The 18,986-nt window shown below is 40.3% G+C and overlaps 2 protein-coding genes across 5 annotated transcripts in view; both read left to right on the top strand.

Annotated features, from left to right (window-relative positions):
- The window catches only part of HGFAC (HGF activator), a gene marked incomplete at both ends in the record, with an annotated part of 39,715 nt that extends 26,165 nt beyond the window's left edge, over positions 1–13,550 (top strand). Inside the window, 7 exons of the mRNA XM_082281972.1 lie at positions 1,634–1,808; positions 4,148–4,233; positions 4,681–4,921; positions 7,450–7,589; positions 9,721–9,861; positions 10,886–11,034; positions 13,380–13,550. Of these exons, the coding sequence (XP_082138098.1) occupies positions 1,634–1,808; positions 4,148–4,233; positions 4,681–4,921; positions 7,450–7,589; positions 9,721–9,861; positions 10,886–11,034; positions 13,380–13,550 (1,103 nt within the window). The remainder of the gene's footprint in view (positions 1–1,633; positions 1,809–4,147; positions 4,234–4,680; positions 4,922–7,449; positions 7,590–9,720; positions 9,862–10,885; positions 11,035–13,379) is intronic.
- A 3,739-nt stretch (positions 13,551–17,289) lies between these two features.
- Positions 17,290–18,986, top strand: part of DOK7 (docking protein 7) — a 58,893-nt gene continuing 57,196 nt past the window's right edge. For all 4 annotated transcript variants that reach the window (XM_082282514.1, XM_082282513.1, XM_082282515.1 and 1 more), the window contains exons 1-2: positions 17,290–17,400; positions 17,527–17,572. In XM_082282514.1, coding sequence (XP_082138640.1) covers positions 17,347–17,400; positions 17,527–17,572 — 100 coding nt within the window. In that variant the 5' untranslated portion in view covers positions 17,290–17,346. The remainder of the gene's footprint in view (positions 17,401–17,526; positions 17,573–18,986) is intronic.

The following is an 18,986-nucleotide window of genomic DNA, read 5'->3' as shown; positions in this document are numbered from 1 at the left end:
AGGTTTGCCAAGATATGATTACTCTTGCTAACAATACAAATGATAGGCAAATTATTTTCTGTGAGGTCCTATATTACAGTTGTTAAAGTATGAGTTTGATTTAATGTTATATTCATAGTCATTAAATAAAGGGAATTTGATTTAGGTTGCAGGTGGGAGAAAATATGGTCTCAGAATGTCAGAAGTGTCTGCCAGGCCAAGCTAGAAAGTGGATTTCGCTAAGTGTTTGTGTGCTAAAAAACTGATGCTCTTCCACCAAACTTCTTGACCTTTGTCTCCCAAATTTACGCCATATGCTTGCTTGTGGTTTTGGGATCTGTCACTACACTGATGACTTGGAAGGGTAATTAACAGCAGCAGTTCAGTGCTGTGGTTCATTATTTCAGTGCTGGTTATGTGTCCTGGTTCATGTGTCACCTCAATCTGTCAAAATAAACAGATCTTTGGCAATAGCTGTCTGCACTGTGTGGTGTGATGGATCATCCTCAGCGGGTGTTTTTCAACAGTTGGTCAATATTGTGATGCTATATCTTTAAGTATGTCTATAAGTTTAGAAGAAGATTCCACCAGTCTTGTGACATGTCAAGGACATGTCATGTTGACATGGCTGGGACAAGAAACCCTCTGAGGCTTGGTAACAATTAATCCTCTTTGTGCATTAGATGGTTTTGTGTTTCCTTTGGAATACTCCTAGCTGTGTTTTGAGGTGTAGGCTTTCTGCTCAGTGTAGCTATTTGTATACAAATGCATCTCCATATGTTTTTCAGCCATAATGCTGGTATGTGCTGTTGATAGATCTTGGCAGCTGAGTATACAGGTCATAGAATATGTATGTGTCAGACCTATCTGAAGAAATAGCCCATATGCAGGTGACAAAGATGGGGTTTCGAATAAGAAAATTCAACCTGCTAGTTAGAATTTTGCAAAATTGATGTGTCTGAAAGATGTAGTTACATATTTGTAATATGCATGGGTATAGTATATATATATGGGTACACATGAGGCCATTAAAAGAAGTATTTTCAAAAATCAGGCCTTTGAAGCACTTGCAGGGCAGGATTGTTTTCAGTACTTTACAACACATGTATCTCTGTTTGAGCTGGTTGACTTAAGCACCCTGTATTTTCAATGGAGATTCAGTTTGGACAGGAGTGTATGGGATCCACATCATCTTTAAAAAGTTACCTCAAACAGGCTGGATCGGTTTGGCACTAGAAATCTCTGTTTCTCTTAATTAAATAAAAAGGGAGCCTCCAGAGATGAGCTCAGTTGTGTCTAAAATTAGACCAGAGGAATCCCAGCCATATTGCTGACTTTGCTGCAGATTGCTGATTGAAATCTTCCATACACAGTACAAACTTTAGGTCTAATTTTCTGCTGTTCTGTCTCTTGAGTAGTTACTTGCTCATATGTAAAAGGAGGTTAACTTACTACTAATTTTAAGCAGAGGTTTTTCTTCTTGGGTTCCTTTTTTCTTTATTAAAAAAATCCTCATTTGATGCATTCAGGTCCCGTGCAAGGTGAAAGGCACTACAGAGTTGGGCCCTCTGGCTCTCATTTGGGACCTCAGCTGTGAAGTGAGTATTTAACATGCAATTAGCATTGATTCCTGACCAGTCTCTTTCTCTGCCAGTCCCGAGCCAACGGTGCTACACTGGCAATGGCACAGATTACAGAGGTACAGCCAAGACAACCATTTCTGGACACAGCTGCTTGCCTTGGAATTCAGACCTGCTTTACCAAGAGCTTCATGTCGACAGCATTGGGAAAGCAGTACAGCTTGGCTTGGGGCCATTCCCTTACTGCAGGTGAGGAAAGTTCTTGTTTGTCCTGTATTTGTACATCAAGAAATGGATGTATTGTGGAAACAAGAAAGGCCAGGGATCTCAAAGCAGCTGTTACCCCTGCCACAGAAAAGCTAGACTGACTTTAGTAGTCAGTCAGCCTGACAAGAGGGATTGAACAGAAGACAAGATCTGGTAGATAGGCTAAATCAATAGCTGGCTCTCCTGAGAGAAGCTCAGGCACAAAATTATGTTGGAACTTCCAGGTCCTTTTTTTCCCCTGGGTAATGTTTTTTTATTTTTCAAATGAGACCATAATGCAAGACTTTTGAAATTGTTCATAAATGACAATCCAAAAGGAGAAATCAATGCAGCAGCTAAATTGAAATGGCTAAATTTAATTTCTTATTCTTTGCTTGTGAAAGATATATCATAAAGAAATATTTTCAAAAGAGAAAAGGTATTTGAAAATGAAAAATCAAAGCACTATATTTAAATAAGGTTGAAATGGGATGTCAAATTTATTTCTTGGATTTCTTACAAAGGAAAACTATTGCCAAACAAGATTTCAGTGTTTCAATTTTGATTGCACCATATAGCAATAAACTACATATCTGCTGAAGTTTTCTGTTGAGCTATAATGAAAATAGCTTGTGCTATATAGGTCTGTGCTTTCTCCTCAGTCACCTTATGTTCTCCCTGTTTCTGAGGTCTCCATGAGTTCAATGGAGATCCACAAATAAAGGAAACATTTCTATTTAGAGAGGACATTTCTCATCTTGGAGATGAGCAAATGCTAAACCTGCCAAACTGTAGATGATTCTCCATAAATTACTGGTTGATGCCTAAGATTTTGTTTGTTTGCTTGATTGCTTATTTTTGTGTGTGAGTTTTATTATCTTAGTTTTTAAAATATTTTTTAAAATGAAACTTAGACCAGTATTTCAGGAAAATCAGATTGTACTGTGCTTCCTAATTTGTTTGATGATAAAAAGCATGCAAGCAATGCTGAAAGTAGCTCTTCTCTATCTAACACAAACTAACAAAAAGCAATTCCTACCCCCTCCTTTAAGCCCTCCCACCTTGCTTTCCAGGGCTTGGTCCTCATGCCAACACTTCAGGATTTGATTGATAGTGTCCCAGCACAGTGGCAATTTATCTGGCACATATTTTGTCCTTTGATAAAACTTGAGCCCTTTGATTTTCATCATTTATGCCCAATATTCACTTTCAGATTTGCAATGCAGAGAACAAAATGGTGTAGGAGCTGATGTGTTCATGTTCTGTAGAGCTGAGAAAAAAGCTTTTCACTTTTTTGTCAGCTTGTTACAATTTCTGGGGATATCTCTGCTGTACTATATAATCCTGCAGATATCTTCTTCTTCAAATAGTCTAATTTAGAAACATTGTTGGCGGAAGATGACTCAACCTGTGTTGCTTCTTCAGTTCTGAGGATTTGAAAGTGCTCTAATCTTTTTCTGAAGAGCAGTCAGATTAAAAAAGAAAAAAATTATTGAAGAACCTTACAATAACAGATAGTGCTTGTGATAAATCCAGCTGAAATTAGAATTACTGCTTATCTGGAGCCCTGAATCACCTTGTCTATTTTTCTTAGTCTAATAAGGATCTTTCAGGGTCTTCATAGTCTCCCTATATTCTTGGAGGAGTAAACTGGGCAGATTTCTGTTTACTTATGAGGCATTGATAAAGGCAGGCTGTATCACAGAGAAACCCTAATGGAATCAATCCCAAATCTGTTTAACACCAAGGTAACAAAGGGCTAAATGATTTCCATTACTTTTTTTTTTTACCTTTTTGAGGAATACAATATTTTCTTGAGGTAGTCTTTCATTTCCTCAGAATCTCCAGGGAATGTCAACCTGAGATTTTTCAGATTCATTTTTCGTAGCTATTCTTGTTATGGATTTCCTATGAATCTACCTGTGCTGGAATCTCGTTGCCTAAAAAATAACCTAAACCAGGAATCTCTCCCATGGGATTTAGTTCTGCAAATAGCTGAGCTGATATCTGTTAAAGCACTTCAGTGTGGGCTGTAGTTAAACACCGTGAACATGCTCATGCATCCAAATACTTGTAGGCAAGTTTTACAGGTGTTCAGTCGTGTCTGTATTTCAGGTCCTAGAGAACCTTAGTCTTGGTGTGTTTTAAGATGAATAATTCTACTAAAAGGCTGCTCACCCTTGTAGGTGAGCACTTCATCAGTGCTTTGTCAGATGGCTCAAAATCTGAGAGTCCTGTCAGTCCTCTGCATGGTGCAAGAGGAAAAAGCAGAAAACCTTCGGGAAGCTTGCAACAACACTGTGGTTAATGCTTGTAATTCTCTCTTCCCCTGAATTAACTAGAAATCCAGATGATGATGATAAACCATGGTGTTACATCATGAAGGACAACAGTTTGTCTTGGGCGTATTGTGACATTCCAACTTGTGGTATGTAAAGGCTTTCTTAAAATCCGTGTTATGAATGAATGGAGATTTATTGGTAGTACAACAAGCTTTCACTGTATAATTTTGAATCTTCTACTATTGCCAGGAGTGTTGAATATTTTACTGTTTCCAGTAAACAACAGGCATCTTTTGCATTTTTTGGAGTTGTGATACAATCTGTGATTCTTGTCCTGAAATAGCAGCAGTGTCATACTACTGTTTTGGTCACAATCATGCCAATATTCCCAAATTTTCTGCTAGAACATGCAAGGTACCAGAAATGACTGATGCTTTGGTACAAATTGTCATTGTCCTGGGAGTTACAGGCCCAGAGAAGTGGGCCTCTGTGAGCAAAGAGAGGTCTATATCCTGAAGATGTATGAGACATGGTATTTAACTTGAAAACATAAAGATTCTGGTAGTCTGATTCCATATCCCTTTTTATCTCAGCAAGCAGGGAAAGGAGGCCACCAATTCCAGACAAAGTAGATAGTTCTGCAGGTACCAAAAGACCATGTGGAAGAAGACATAAAAAAAGAAGTTTTGTGAGACCTAGGATTGTTGGGGGATCTTCATCTCTGCCTGGATCTCATCCCTGGACAGCAGCTATATATATTGGAGAGAGTTTCTGCGGTGGAAGCCTGGTTCAGACTTGCTGGGTAGTGTCAGCAGCACACTGCTTTGCTAACAGGTAAAGTGTTACAGTGGGTCCTCACAACAAACCCGAACTGAAAAAGAAAGAAGATGAAATTATAAAAGACCAAGGTGTCAAAAGGAATTTCTGTCAATTTGAATACTCTTCATGATCTAAAAAAATGGCTTGGAGTACTATAATCTCATAAACACACATCTTGTTCCTTAAGGAGTCCCAAAGAATCCAGACACACTGACTGAAGGAATAAGGTAGGGTGAAGCAGCACATAGAATGGGGCATCGCATGTGCAAGAACCTGCATGGGAATAGAAGTATTTCTCTTCTTCTTGGTTACCTTTTTGAATGTTTATGCCTGTTTTGATATATAACAGAGATGACTATGCTCACTGCTGTGTTTTGTTCAGAAAGGCTGAGACAGCCAAGCAATGATTTATTGGAGACAATAAATTACTGTTGGTTGACACAAATAGAGTGGGCTGAGCTTTACAAAGAGCCACATGGAAGAACTAAACTGTCAAACTTCTGATGCTGATTTTCTTGAGAGATTTTTTTTCTCCTGTGGGACACTGGAGAAAATATTGATTAAAGGATGTGCTTACTTTATTCTAAATACTTAATTTTCTACAAATGTTCAACACTTTCCCTGATTTCAGTTTGATCACATTGAAGGGAAAAATATTACATCATTTGATACCCATTGTTCCTTTGCATAGTAAAGAAGCCAAGAGAAACAGAGAACCTTGTGCCAGAATACAGACACTGATAGCTTGTAGAGCTAATAATACCACTGTGAATGCTGTACTGAAGCATTTGTAGCTCAAGCCACAATGCATTTGTTTTTCAAATGTTGTGAAATAGCTACTAACTTTGGCAGCTGTTCAGGACATTTCCACCCACTTCCAGCTGGTTGTTTGGTACGTACAGATTTTCCATAATTACTGCATTGTAATTTGTGCTCTTCTGTTTGTTTAGTACCTCTGGTAGTCACAATTCCAACTGTTTTCCACTAGGCGACAATAGATACCTGTGCAGCTCAATTATTTTTTACTTATTTTCTGTAACCCCTCCTGTTTTCTTTCTTTTCCTGAATGAACCATCTGTACGTCATAGTAGAACCATTCAGTGCTTCTAAAATTATTCCAAATACTGTTCCAGAAAGTGAACTTCCCCTGTTTTACAAGCCCAAACTTTGATTTTCAAGGAGGTTGATTTACTATTGCAAAAACACTGAGAAAATCATGGCCTTACATATTGATTGAAGAACATTTTATTGTCTTATTATATTCCAGTAATACAGAATAAACTTTACCCTTTCCTCTGTTAACCTTAAGCATAGTTCTTGTAACAGGGTCGCTGCTGTCTCTCTGCATTGCAGTTGGCTAGAATCTCTTTCCTCTGAGTCCATGGCTGCTGGTCATTGTTGTGTACTCGGTACTGGGGGAGGCTCTGTGGTGTTTTTGCACCCGATGGGCACAGAAATGCAACCAGGGAAACTGCAATGATGCAAACCACTCTGCATCTGTGCATGATCTGTGACACCAGATATTTTCTTCTCCTGCACTCCATAACAAAACATAGGAGTCCTCTAGTGTTGAAGACACTTGCTAACTAAATTCACTGTAGACTTATGCAGATGCAGATTGAATTGGCTTTAGAACAAGAGTGAAATGTGAATTTTGTTCCTTTCAAAGCTAGAGATTATATTGCCTTTTTTAAACATTTCCTGATTATTCCCAAATGTCCCTTACTTCCCAGTTGCTGTACTGGTTCTTAATAGCTTTCTTTCCTAGGACACTGGATATCAGAGAACTGTGGTCTTAAAGTAAAAAATTGATAGTTGGAAAAGATGGTGCGAATTGCAAATACTGTGTTCTCCTCTGGCTGTGGAGTTTCCCTTTAAATCTGTATGCTGGTGGGACTTTGCCAGGTTGCTTTTAATTCTGGACAACAGATTTAACATAGATCAAACTAATCTCAGAGCAGAACTGGTGATATCTTTTAGGTGGAAGCTGCCCAGATGTTCCTGAGTTGTCAATGTACTAGCACCTTTAAGTCTTGGCCAATGCCTGTAATTATTTTTAGAAGACTGGTTTCCCAGAGAACCGAGATATCCACCACTGAGTCATCTTTTGATATATATATTCGATCTTTTGATCCCTCAGTTCCTTCTGAGAAGCTTTTGTACTTATTGGCAAAGCCGAGTTTAAGTTAACTCAGTTAAGTTTCTAGAAGAGGTGCTTACACCCCCAAAGATGCTTGTTAGCCAAACAGCAGCTGGGCAGCAGTGCCTGTGCTGGCCTTTTCCTTCTTTCAAGAAGCAGCAGCCTTTAATTAGGCTAATCAGGACCCACAGAGCTCGGGGCTCACTGTAACTTTTGTTATCTTTTTCCTTGCCCTCAGTAAGCAGGAAGCTGGGGAAAGAGGTAAAGGCATTATGAGAGGGTAAACAATGGACATGGTGGGAGGCTGGGGTTATAATGGTTCACAGGATACCCAGCCATTGGAAAATCAGCTGCATTTGTCCTGCTAATCACAGAACTGTTTATTCTCTCTTTTGTATTACAGTCCACTAAAATCCACTATTAGAGTAGTTCTGGGTCAACAAATATTTAATAAAACGACTGATGTAACACAGACTTTTGAAATAGAGAAATACATCTTGCATCCTCAGTATTCCGTGTTCAATCCTACTGAACATGATATTGGTGAGTATTTTTGTTCAGACAGTTTTATTTTCCATTTACTTGACCTAGTTTCAAGTTTAGTTGGTCTGTTAAAAACTGCCTCTATAGTGGAAAAATCATAGATACTATAGAGGCTTTTGAATGCAGAGGGCTCTTAGTTCTACCAGAGTTATAACAGCATCTGAAAGCTAGACAAATTCAGATGAAAAATAAATTGCAAATTTAAAATAATTATGATAATTAGCCTTTGGAGCAATTTACCTAGATGTGTGGCAGATTCATCTTCACTTAAAGTCTTTGTGAGATTAGGCATTTTTTCAACTGAACCAGAAGCTGTAGGCTTGATGCAGGAATTACTTGGTAAAATTCTATTGTCTGTATTGTATAAAGGATCTGACTAGATGAATATAATAACCCCATCTGCTCTGAAAATCTGTGGTACTAAGAATCATTTTTTACACTGAGATGGATTTAAAAATCAGCTGTCTTATCAGTCAGAAGTTAAATGCCCTTTTGATTGACCTTATAATATTAGTCAGAATGACAATGGAACAGCAACTTCTTATTTTCAAATCTGCCCTTGTGAAAGTTGTCACGTCACCTCAGGGCATCAAGCTGTGTGAGCACTTTGTCTGTGAGACTATTTAATAGCCTGACATTGGGAATATTTTAGGTCAGGCTTTTTTTGCTCCCAGATGGTGAGTATTTTCTACTCTATAGCAAAAAGCATTCAAGTTCTGTGTTGGTGGGAGCTCTGTCACAGTGTACCAGGAGACAAACTAGATAAGGCATTACTCTGCTCTGAAATATCCTGGTGAAAACCACGCATGATGCTTTGAGATCTCATAGCTTTTTTAATTACTCGGAAATTAGGTAGGCATGCCTCACCAGTGTGCTATGTCCAAATCCAGGGAGAGCTGAACATGGAGTGCCAAAGACAAGCCCAAGTGCAAGAATAAACAAGAAGGCAGAAACTGTGTTGGGGGAGGAAGATGCAAGGGCTTCTTCTGTCCAGTCAGTGATTTCTACTGATGCAATAGAAGAGTTGTTTCCTGCTGAAAATAATTTTTTAAAGGAAACAACTATCACATGAGTGTTTGCTAGGAAATTTGAGGGATTCAGAAGCAGGCAGAGTTAGCGGGGAAGAGGAGCAAGGTGAGGAAGAGCAAGCTGCTGAGTGTGGGAGCAAGGTTTGTGTGGGCTTCTCAGGCTGTGAGATACTGCTTCTGTGTTCCACTAAGGCCAAAGCCTGTAGCTGGTAGAGAAATAAGACTATCCAGTGACATAACTTGCTTTCCATACAGCTGTGCTCACAAAACCTTGAGCTTCCAAGAGGCCTGATGAGAAGGTTTAATCGGTGTGTCCACATTACCACAGCTCTGTTCTCTTTGAGTGGTGTGGCAAAACCAACATGCTGTCCTTGTTGCACCCACTACAAAGCTCCCTTAGCTGATTTACAGCCAAATGAAAGAGATTTGCTACAGGGAAACCAATTTTTGAAATCTTTCAGTATCAATCTCATGATGCTGCACAGCTTCATATTTATGCTGTTCTCAGCCCCATGGCTGGTTAGTAAAGATTGTGTAGGTTATGTAACACTTTGTAGCTTCAAGAAGCTTGGTTTTGAAATGTCCTGAGGTTTTATTCCTTAATTTTAAAGATCTTGAATTTTGCTGAACTCAGTGTTAACAGGACACGAAATATAGCAGCTCTTGGAGTAATTAATTTTTTAAATGGAATTGGAATTAGGACAGTGGCCAAGCTTTCAGAAGCAGTGAGTATTTGCACATCCCACTTATTTCAGCTGAAAGTTGGGGATATGTCACTGTTATTTAACTATAAGGTGGGAGGAGACACATGTATTTTCTATCTTCCCCCTTCTCTACAGAGGCAGTGAAGCAAAATCTGCTCAGTGAGCATAGCATAAAATAAATATTCCCACAAGGGGAGTAGCTGAATGTTTCAGCCTTCAATTTGCTGTGAAATCAGGTGCTGTTGAGATGAGTCTGTCTGTCTTTGATTGAAATATCTTAATTAAGAGAGGCTTAGGGGATAATTAAATTTGTATCTGAGACCCATTACTGCCAATCCCAATAAAGAAAGGGAACAGTCACTTTCTTCCTCCTGTGTTTTCTGTTTTTCTGTTCTGCAGCTTTGATTAAGCTGAAGAAGAATGGCCAACGTTGTGCTGTCAAGTCCCAGTTTGTTCAGCCCATCTGCCTGCCAGAAAGTGATACTATTTTCCCTGACCTGTTGAAATGTCAGATTTCTGGATGGGGACACAAGCATGAGAGTGAGTGAAACGAGAGCTGTTGTCGATAGAAAAAAGTGATGATAATAAAAATATAATGCTCAGGTATACGTTATACAGCTGAGAGTTTGGTAAAATACTTTGCAAGGGACTTCTGGTGGGATTCTTTTTACCTACCTTTAGTATTTGCAACATTTACATCTGAAAGAGTCATCCTGAACTTCCTTTATAGTCCTTGGAATCTGGGGTGTGGTTCCCTTTACCAAATATTTGCACCAATTTTTGGATGGGATGAGCTATGAGCTAGATAGATTACATGGACTGGGAGGGGAGAAAGTAGCTGATTGTAGTGCCAACATGTGGCACTTTAATAAAATGTATCCTACCCCTGATTTCTCCAGGTAGGCAACCAAAACTGCAAACCAAATACAACCAATTTAATAGTGAGTGATGGAGGGGATTTTTAGCTTCACCATCAAGAAATTTTGAAAACGTCGATAGGAGAGGGCCAGATAGACTTTGGGCTAAGAAGTGCTTACACTCAGCTTAAGAAAGGTGGAAAAGATCATCCCATCCTTTTAGAGGAGGAATTTAGGATTATGAGGCTGGACCACGCTGCTTCAATGTTGAGACAGCAAAGACATATGTAGGTAGATGAGAAGGCTTGACATTTTCATGAGACATGTAGTATGAGCAAATGTCCTGGTCTAAACATGTAGTCTAAAGACAAAAAGAAGTAACGCAGTTTTCAATAAATGGATGATTTATTGTCAGTCTGGAAAGAGGTGAGGACAAGAGTGCTGGGCTACTGTTCCTGAGTCTCTAGAAAATGAGAGAACCCAAAGTAGATTAATGGCTGGACATTGCAATACTGTTATTTTACGAGGCATGGAGTCTGACTGGAGGATCAGAGAGTGGTCACTATAAAAATTATTATATTTTAAAGATGTCCAAAACATGAATATTTATTGTGTGTTAAATGTGTTGTATTGTGCCTTGTGTTTTCATGTTATGCTCATGAAATTATATAAAAACGATTTTCTTTTCCTCTTGGAATTTTTTAAAGATATATCTGGTTATTCAGATGTCCTGCAAGAAACACTGGTTCCACTTATTCCTGAGGAGAAGTGCAGAAGTTCTGAAATTTATGGAACAGAAATCACAGAAAATATGTTCTGTGCTGGCTACTTTGATAGCAAATCCGATGCTTGTCAGGTAATGCTGGGTGTCATGTCTAGGCAGGTGATAGAAATGTATTTTGTTCAGAATGTTGCAGTGTTACAATTCTTACTTTTGATTTTATAGTGTCCCTAAAGAAAAGAACCTTATGTGACTGCTTCCACCTTCATTTTTTTATCATGTTCCATGTCAATTAAGATCTACAGAAGGGCTCCAGGGTATTATATTCCTCCTACCTTCACATAAGGCAGTGGCTGTGCACTGGAGAGTGTGTTGTTCTAGCTCCTGGGTGAGCCTGCAGGTGGTGGCAATGGATTGCTGCCCTGCTGACAGGCATGTGCTGGCAGGAGAAGCAGCATGAACCTGTGTGGGGCCAAATCCCAGAGCTCCTGTCTCTTGCCTAAGGGAAAATAAGGACACCTGGGTAGGAGGTGAGGAGCAGTGGTGAGGTTTGGAGGAAGGAGCTGAGGTTTCTACAGTGGAAGTGACTGAATGGTGTAGAATGTCAGTCAGTTGGAAACTATGTTATGTAACCTCAGTCTATCACGGAATGACCTCATGCTCTTACTACTTTAAATTATGTCACACCTCAGTTCTGAATAAGGATGCAGAATTGTGGTGATAGACGAGACTTCTTAAAATGAAGGATCAGATTATTCCTTACATAAAACTTCAGATTTTATCTACAGTTCATTTTGAAGGAGGAGAGTTGTGCTCTATTAGCATAAAGTCATGAAAAGGCAACACATAGCTAATAGCTGGCAGTGTAAGTGGAGCAAGGAATATCATGTATACTGTGTGCTGGAAGCCCTGTAGAGGTCATAAACATATCCAAAGAAAGTTGTCAAAGTGAAATGGCAGCAGCCAGCAGTGGCTCAAGGCCAGGGCTGAGCCTGAGGCTGCAAGTGTTCACACTAGCCAGAGGGATGGAAACTACCCTGCCTGCCCAGCTCCCCTTGCCTTTCCCAGGAAGTGCAAATGCAAGAGACAGCATTACAGCTGATTGTCTCTCCTTGCCCTGGCAAAACAGAGATCAGGGATGAGAGGCAGAAAAGAAAGTGGAGGGAAGGAGAAAGGAGCTGCACAAAGACAAGTGGTCTGGAGAGAATTGCAAAGTCTGAGAAACGGCAATTGAGAGTCACAGATGTTGCTGAAGAACGGTGCTCATGACATGAAAACATTATTAGCAAATCAATAATTCATTTTCCCCTATTGTCAGACTTGTAGTGTAGTCTGAGGAGAAATAATGTAGATCTCTTAATGCAACAACAGATGCAGATGACCTCTGGGTTTTCTTAGTGTACACTTAGGATATTAACCTGTAAACCATCTGTTATGTATAAAAATACTCCAAGATCAGGAAACTTCAAACAGACGATGTGTTTTCCTTGATTATTTTTAAAAGATTTTCTTGGAAACTTTTTAAAATCAGCGCACTGATGCCAAAATTGCAATCAATTACACTAGTTGTGAAAAATAAGCAAACAAGCAAGACTTCATCTGATATCCTTCACTTATCACAGAAATCTCCTTGTATAAAGGCAACACAATTTTCCTATGTATTTTGGTGGAATTTTCCTTTGCCATAAGAAAAAATATATTTCTCCTTGGTCTCAACTTAGAGTGATGGCTGCTTTCACTAGTACCATTTACTAAGTCACATTTTTGATTTCTAACATTTTAATTTCTCTAGAAAGTCAGTCTAAGAGTATTAATAATAACCCCCCCCCCCCCCCCCCATCCTGAATGCTTTCAAGGTTTAAAATAAGTAGAAGTGTTCCAAATTAATCTTTGCTGTAGTGTAGTTTGGGCTGCTTTTTGGTTTATAGTTTAATGACAAGGCAAATACTCAGTAGCAAATTCAAACACAGGCAAACCCTCATATGCCACATAAAATTACAGCATCCCACAGTCACAACGCGTGTCTGTATGCAACACCTTTCTTTGAAAACTGTCATGTTGTCTGAAAGTTGCAATAAACTGCATCGAGAAACTCTCCAAATGCACCCATGTAACCCCTCCATGCAGTGCTGATATTACAAGAGTGCTAAGCCTCAAAGGCTCATTCACTTCCGTTGAAAATGATCTAAATCAACCATACTTTTCAGTAGATGTCTGAAGCTAAAAGCATTTCATATTTTTAAACAAAATCTGATATTTTGATACTTTTGTTTAATGTGTAATTAAAAGAATCCACCATTTTATTAGTGTGACTAAAAATGCTTTCTACAATGAAACTTCAGTAAACTGCTGCTTCCTTTTTTTTTTTTTTAAAGTTTAAATCTCACATGCAAACATTCCTATTTTAGTATTTTGCCAAACTGATCTTCTTCTGACTGCTTTCTATCAAATTAGATAATCTTTACTTACTTTTAATGCAGGGAGATTCTGGTGGACCTCTGGCCTGTGAGAAAAATGACATTTCTTACCTCTATGGAATTATCAGCTGGGGAGATGGCTGTGGCAGAGTCAACAAACCTGGAGTATATACAAGAGTGACAAACTATGTAAAGTGGATTAATGAGAAAATAGCCCCCCGAAAAACTAGTTGAACAATTAAATATGCTAACATTTGAAGCAGGGTACAGGAGTCTTTTGGTTTTATTGAAATGGCATAAATATTTTATTATAAGCTGGTATGAAAACTGTCATGGTAATTCTCAGCAATTCCAAGCCAGACCACCAAAAGCAGGCCTGCTCTGGCTGATGTCAGCTCAGCAGCCTTGATCTAGCATTCTAGGGCTGTGGATTGCTCAAAATACATGACTGTTTTTATTTGTCTTAATAAAAAACCCCAAACGTGTCAAGACAGTGCACGAAAATCTACAACTCTCTGTCTGCTTGGTGGATTACATAAAAAGTGATTTGATGTATTTTGCGGTTTCTGTTGGAGCTGTCATCCCCCAAACCAACCTGTAACAACACTGTCCTTGTATTCTCAGTTGAAATAAAAAATAAACAAGAGGATCAAAAATGAAATTCCTTCTCCCTGAGAAATGATCTCTTGAAGCTCAGGTCAAGAGACACCAAGAGAACAACGTAGGTAAAGCTGCTCCTCAGCTATCTGCAACAAACCAGTTCTGGGGAAAGAAACCAGAGGGTTTAGGTTTTGTTTCAACCAAATATGTAAGCATATTTTTATATAAACATATTTCTATGTTCCACTGACGTAAAACCAGGAATGTGCCTCAGAGCTCTGCTGAATCTGGTATGCAATTTTCCAGCAAGGTTAATGCAACACCTCCTGCGAGCTCAAAGTTTTCCCTGAAAAATGTTGGAAGTTGGAGCAGCTGATTTAGGTTGCTGCAGCCAGGACCTTTTGCAGACTGTGATCTGCTCCTTGCCCTGAGGACAGCAATGGAAATACTCACCTTGATGATAAATCTCTAAACGTTTCTTTAATTTGACAGTGTTTTGAAGATGTCTTAGATTTTGTACTAACAAGTTGTTCAACTATTTAGATAATTCAGAAAGAAGGTTTCTTGTAACAGATTTTTCAACTGGATGGCTGGGGTGCAACTTGACATTTTCCTTGGGGATCTGGTGATATCACAAACCCCTGGCTTTACTGTCATGGTCTATGGAATTGTTATGGGAACAATCAAAGAAATTATTACAGTATACAGCTGTTTAGAGGCTGTGGACTCAGCTGTATTAGCAAAAACAGGCAGAAAATTACTTAACAGAAAAAAAGGTCTGACAAAGAATGGAAAATTCTTTTTTTTTTTCCTATTACAGGGAACCTTTAGCCACGTCAGATATGTACATTTGAAGTGTTGATGTTAAATGTATTTCTTCCCTGGCAGTGAACATTTATGATGTCTCTTAAGGGTTCCAAGCAAAGTTGCATTTTAAGATAATAAAATTTTAAAGTGGTGCCTAGATATTCAGATGTGTTTTTTGTTTTATAGTACTGGAAGTGTCCTCATGGATTTCTTAGTAGTGATGAATGTTATCTGCAGTTAAAAGAGACTTTTAAAGGAAAAATAACCAAAACCTGAATCTGTGTAGGTATAAATATACAACAATGCTAATCTAGATAAATGATGTAAACTGTTCAATAAAAACATTTACCCTCTGTTTCTTGGACTTAGTCTGTTACGTATAAAGGAAAAAATCTTTGAATCCCTCTGTAGGTTGTTCTATAGGTTGAGAGCTGGTAGAAAGATGAAACAGCACTTAGTGCTGGAAGGCATCTGACAATCTCTCCGTACGGGTCAATTTCAGCTGGTGGTGCTCCCAGTTTAACGCAAGTGTCACACACATTTCCAGTAGACAGATGTAAGCACCTGGACATGGTTTTTAGCTATTGATACTGGGAGTCCCTAGATCAAAGCCCTTAGTTTGTTTTTCAGAGGCACTAAACACTAGCTTTAAAAACTGATATCCACCACTGGGATCTTGATTTCAAAACAAACTGAAGACTCTTGTTGTCTGACTCTGCCTCCCTGGCCATTTGCAGTACGAGTCTGGCTTGCTCAGTGCCCTGAAATGAATGTGACCATGTAAAAGGACTAACTGTACCTGCTGCTGAAAGACAAGTACTGCATCAGCAGGAAGGAACTATTTACTCTTCTTTGGAAGGGATTCATCAGGAACAGGTTTCCACTCAAGATGGAGCCATTCTGAATGTCTGTTCTGTGACTTCAGTTTCACTTTGAAATTGATATCCATCCACACTGTGCACAGTTTTGATCTTGCAGTTTTGTGTTTTACATATTCTCTTGGTCTTCTCTTGCAGTAAAGAAGGTGGCTGTTTGATAAGAAAGGTGTTAGACTGTTGTTTCTGACAGTTTGTGCAGAGCTTTTTTAGCTGTTCTGTTTTCAAAATCGATGCTGCTTGTATCAGTACACAGCAACACCAGTACAAGCAATAACACACTTTTAAAGAATATATTGAATGGTCTGTTTTCTGCTCTAAAGGTCTAAATGAAAAATCTCCAGCTGATACTAATTTGAATACTTTGAATGCATTGAAATTAATTTGTGGCTTTCAAAGCAGCCTGTTTGTCCACTGTTACTGCATTGATTCGGTGGAACTAAATGAAAATCATTTGAGCATCAGCTGTGTGGTGATGTATTATAGTGTATATAATACAACTGTATTATAAATGCAGAGTAGGGGTGGCAAGGAGATGTCCAGGTTATGTGAGATATCCTGACCTCTCACAGCCTGACACCAGTCACATTCCTATGGTGCACTCCAGCATCTGCCTCCAGCCTTCCTGTTGAGCATCACCCCATGGAAACTAATTCTCCATATTTTCCACTCCCTTTAAGTGATTTTTTCTTTGTTAAAATGAAAACCCAACTCAAATGTACTAGTGAAATTTTATCTGATGTTTTTCCTAACTCCATATTGAAACTGAATTAGAATGCAAAGCCAGTTGAACAAACACTTCCCTAATTCATTATGAAACACACTTAAAAGATGGTTTTATTAAATTGTATGTTATTCCATGCAAACTGACCAATCCAAAGGAAAGAAATAAATACAAACATCTAAAAACCCCCCTTCTATTATGCTACTGAAACAAAAATGTGCTGTAGGGCTGTTTAAAAAAAACCTGAAGAACTAATTACCATCAAATAAGATGCAGCAGGAGTATTTTTGGAATAATGGACTCTAATTAGTCCATTGCTGGTGGAAATAAATCTGAGGACATCATTAACACATCTTATTCTATTAATTGTAGCTGCTCTGGGTTTGGTGTAAGCGGGTTGTTATCTAGTGACAGTTGCATTGCAAAGAAGGAAAAAAAAAAAGCGAGAAGAGTATTTTTATCTGGGGTAGTTGGCAGTGTCTTCTGGGAGCCAAGGAGAGCTGTAATTATACTTCTGAAAAGTGAAAATTGGGCATTATAAGGAAGGTGCGGGGAGGGGGTGTTTCAGCTGGCCAGAGGCGGACTCCGCTCCACGAAGGAAATCCGGTGCGGGCTTTGCGGCCGTCCGGGCATGGAGCAGGCCCTGCGGTCAGCGGCAAAGCCCGGAGCCGGATCAGGGCGGGGGTCGCGCCCGGAGCGGATCCCCCGAGGCGGCTCGCGCGGGGTGCGGCGCTCCGCGTGCCCCGGCCCGCGCCTCGCGCTCTGACACCGTGAGGAAAAAAATAATAAAAATAATTAATCCCCCGCCCCCCCCAGCCGAGGAGTAAAACATGTGAACAAAGAATTATTGAGACGGTGCCCGGACCCCTTTCCCCAGGCGGCAGGTCGGGGGCCGGGCAGTGCCGCGCTGGCCGCCCGCCCGCGCGGGGCCCTAATAAAGCTATTTTGGAAGTGACCCCTCGCGCGGCCGGAGCGCGGGGCGGGCGCAGAGAGCCGGCGCAGCTGTCCGGAATCATGACTGAAGATGACGGATTCCGTGGTGGTGGAGGGTCACGTCAAGTTGAGAGACGGAAAAAAGGTCCCTGCTCCGGGCGCCCCTTCGGCCCGCGGGGGTCCCCGACCGCCGCCCCCTTCCTGGAGGGGAGAGAGCCCGCTCTCCCCTGCCCGGCCTCGGCTAACCCTGTCCCTTTGCCTCTCGTTGCAGTGGAAGAGCAGGTGGCTGGTGCTGCGCAAGCCCTCCCCGGTGGCAGGTAAGAGGGGCTCGGCGGTGGGAACGGGGCTCGGGGTCCCGCAGCTTGCCCGGTTCCCCGGGGCGAGTGCCCGCAGAGCCCTCGGCGGGGCCATCCCAGAGCTGCGCTGCCCGGGAGCCGCGTCCGGCCTCGGGGCGAGCTCCGGTGCTGGCTAAAAACAACGGGAAAAGTGACTTTCCAAAGCACAGCCACAGGATTTGGTGCCCGTTCAAAATGCACTTTTAATTTTTTTTTTTTTTTTTTGGGGGGGGAGGGGGGAACTTATTTCTTCAGGGTGATTGCTGGCTGTAAAAAAAAAAAAAAGCTGGCACTGTAAGCTCGGTAGTTATTTTTGATCAGTGTTTTGACAGAAAATATCACTTCAATTTAAAAATAAAATGACATTTTGAATTAAGGAAGAAAAAAAATAAGATCGTTTCCATGTTCTTGAAGGGGAAATTGAAAACGTTACACAGAGTTGATGTTTTACTGCTGCAGAGGGAAAAGTAGGCTTCAGGTTTCCCCATCTATTCCCAACAGGGAAAACATTTGGGCCCAAAAGTGTATCTTTCCAGGGCTAAATGTTGCCTACACTTAGAAAATGTGAATTGCATTGCTGCAGAATGGATTATGGCAGCTTTTCTAGGCTCTTGCTAGAAAGACTGAAGGCTTCTTACTAATTCTTTGTTAACTGAATTGTTACGGTAATTTTTTAGTGTTTTAAATACCTGTATGTCTCTGAATCTGTGAAACCTTCCTGTGCGAAGGGGCATCTGGTCCTAGAGCTGGTGGTATCTAGACCCATGAATATGGGCCTGAGTTTCTAGCCTGAGTAAGCCAAGTTTGAAAGGGTAGATGAGGGAGCCTGACTGATAATGCAGCTTATTCCTCAAAAATACTTTTTTTATGGTAGTTAAGTTAGCCAGGTTTATACAAAAAGCCCCTGGTGATTTGCTTTGCTTGGTATGCAAACCATAGTCATTCTTTCTTCAGACACACAACTGTATTGCAGAATGTTTAAATACCGTGGTTGCAGCTGTTTTTGCTAACAGGTGCACAAAGACAATTGGGGATCCATGCAAAGCTCTGCATTAGTTAGCAGACAGTTCAGTCTTTCAGTCATTTTTCATCTGTGTGGAGATTTGGTTGTTCCTTGCCCATCTGAGAGCTGTGAGGGCACTTCAGCAGGGCTGGGAGCACCACCCCCCAATATTTATAAAATGGTGCATGCGGGTCTTTCTCTTTTGTGGTTTGTAGCTCAGCTTAAGCTGTGGATGTTGCAGTTTTGATAGTGACCATTAATTTCATCTACAGCTGAGTGTTGTGTGATAGGAAAGGAATGTAGGGGGAAGAGGGCTGCTTTTGTCAGAAATGCAAAAGGTGGGAGAGTTCACTCCCCTTCTCTTGGCCTTTGGGTTTGCTTGTGAAATGCTTG

Source organism: Coloeus monedula (genome assembly GCF_965178545.1).
Source record: "Coloeus monedula genome assembly, chromosome: 5".
NCBI classification, from domain to species: Eukaryota; Metazoa; Chordata; class Aves; order Passeriformes; family Corvidae; genus Coloeus; species Coloeus monedula.
The sequence above is the reverse complement of the archived record's forward strand: the minus strand, read 5'-3'. Positions and strand labels throughout refer to the sequence as shown.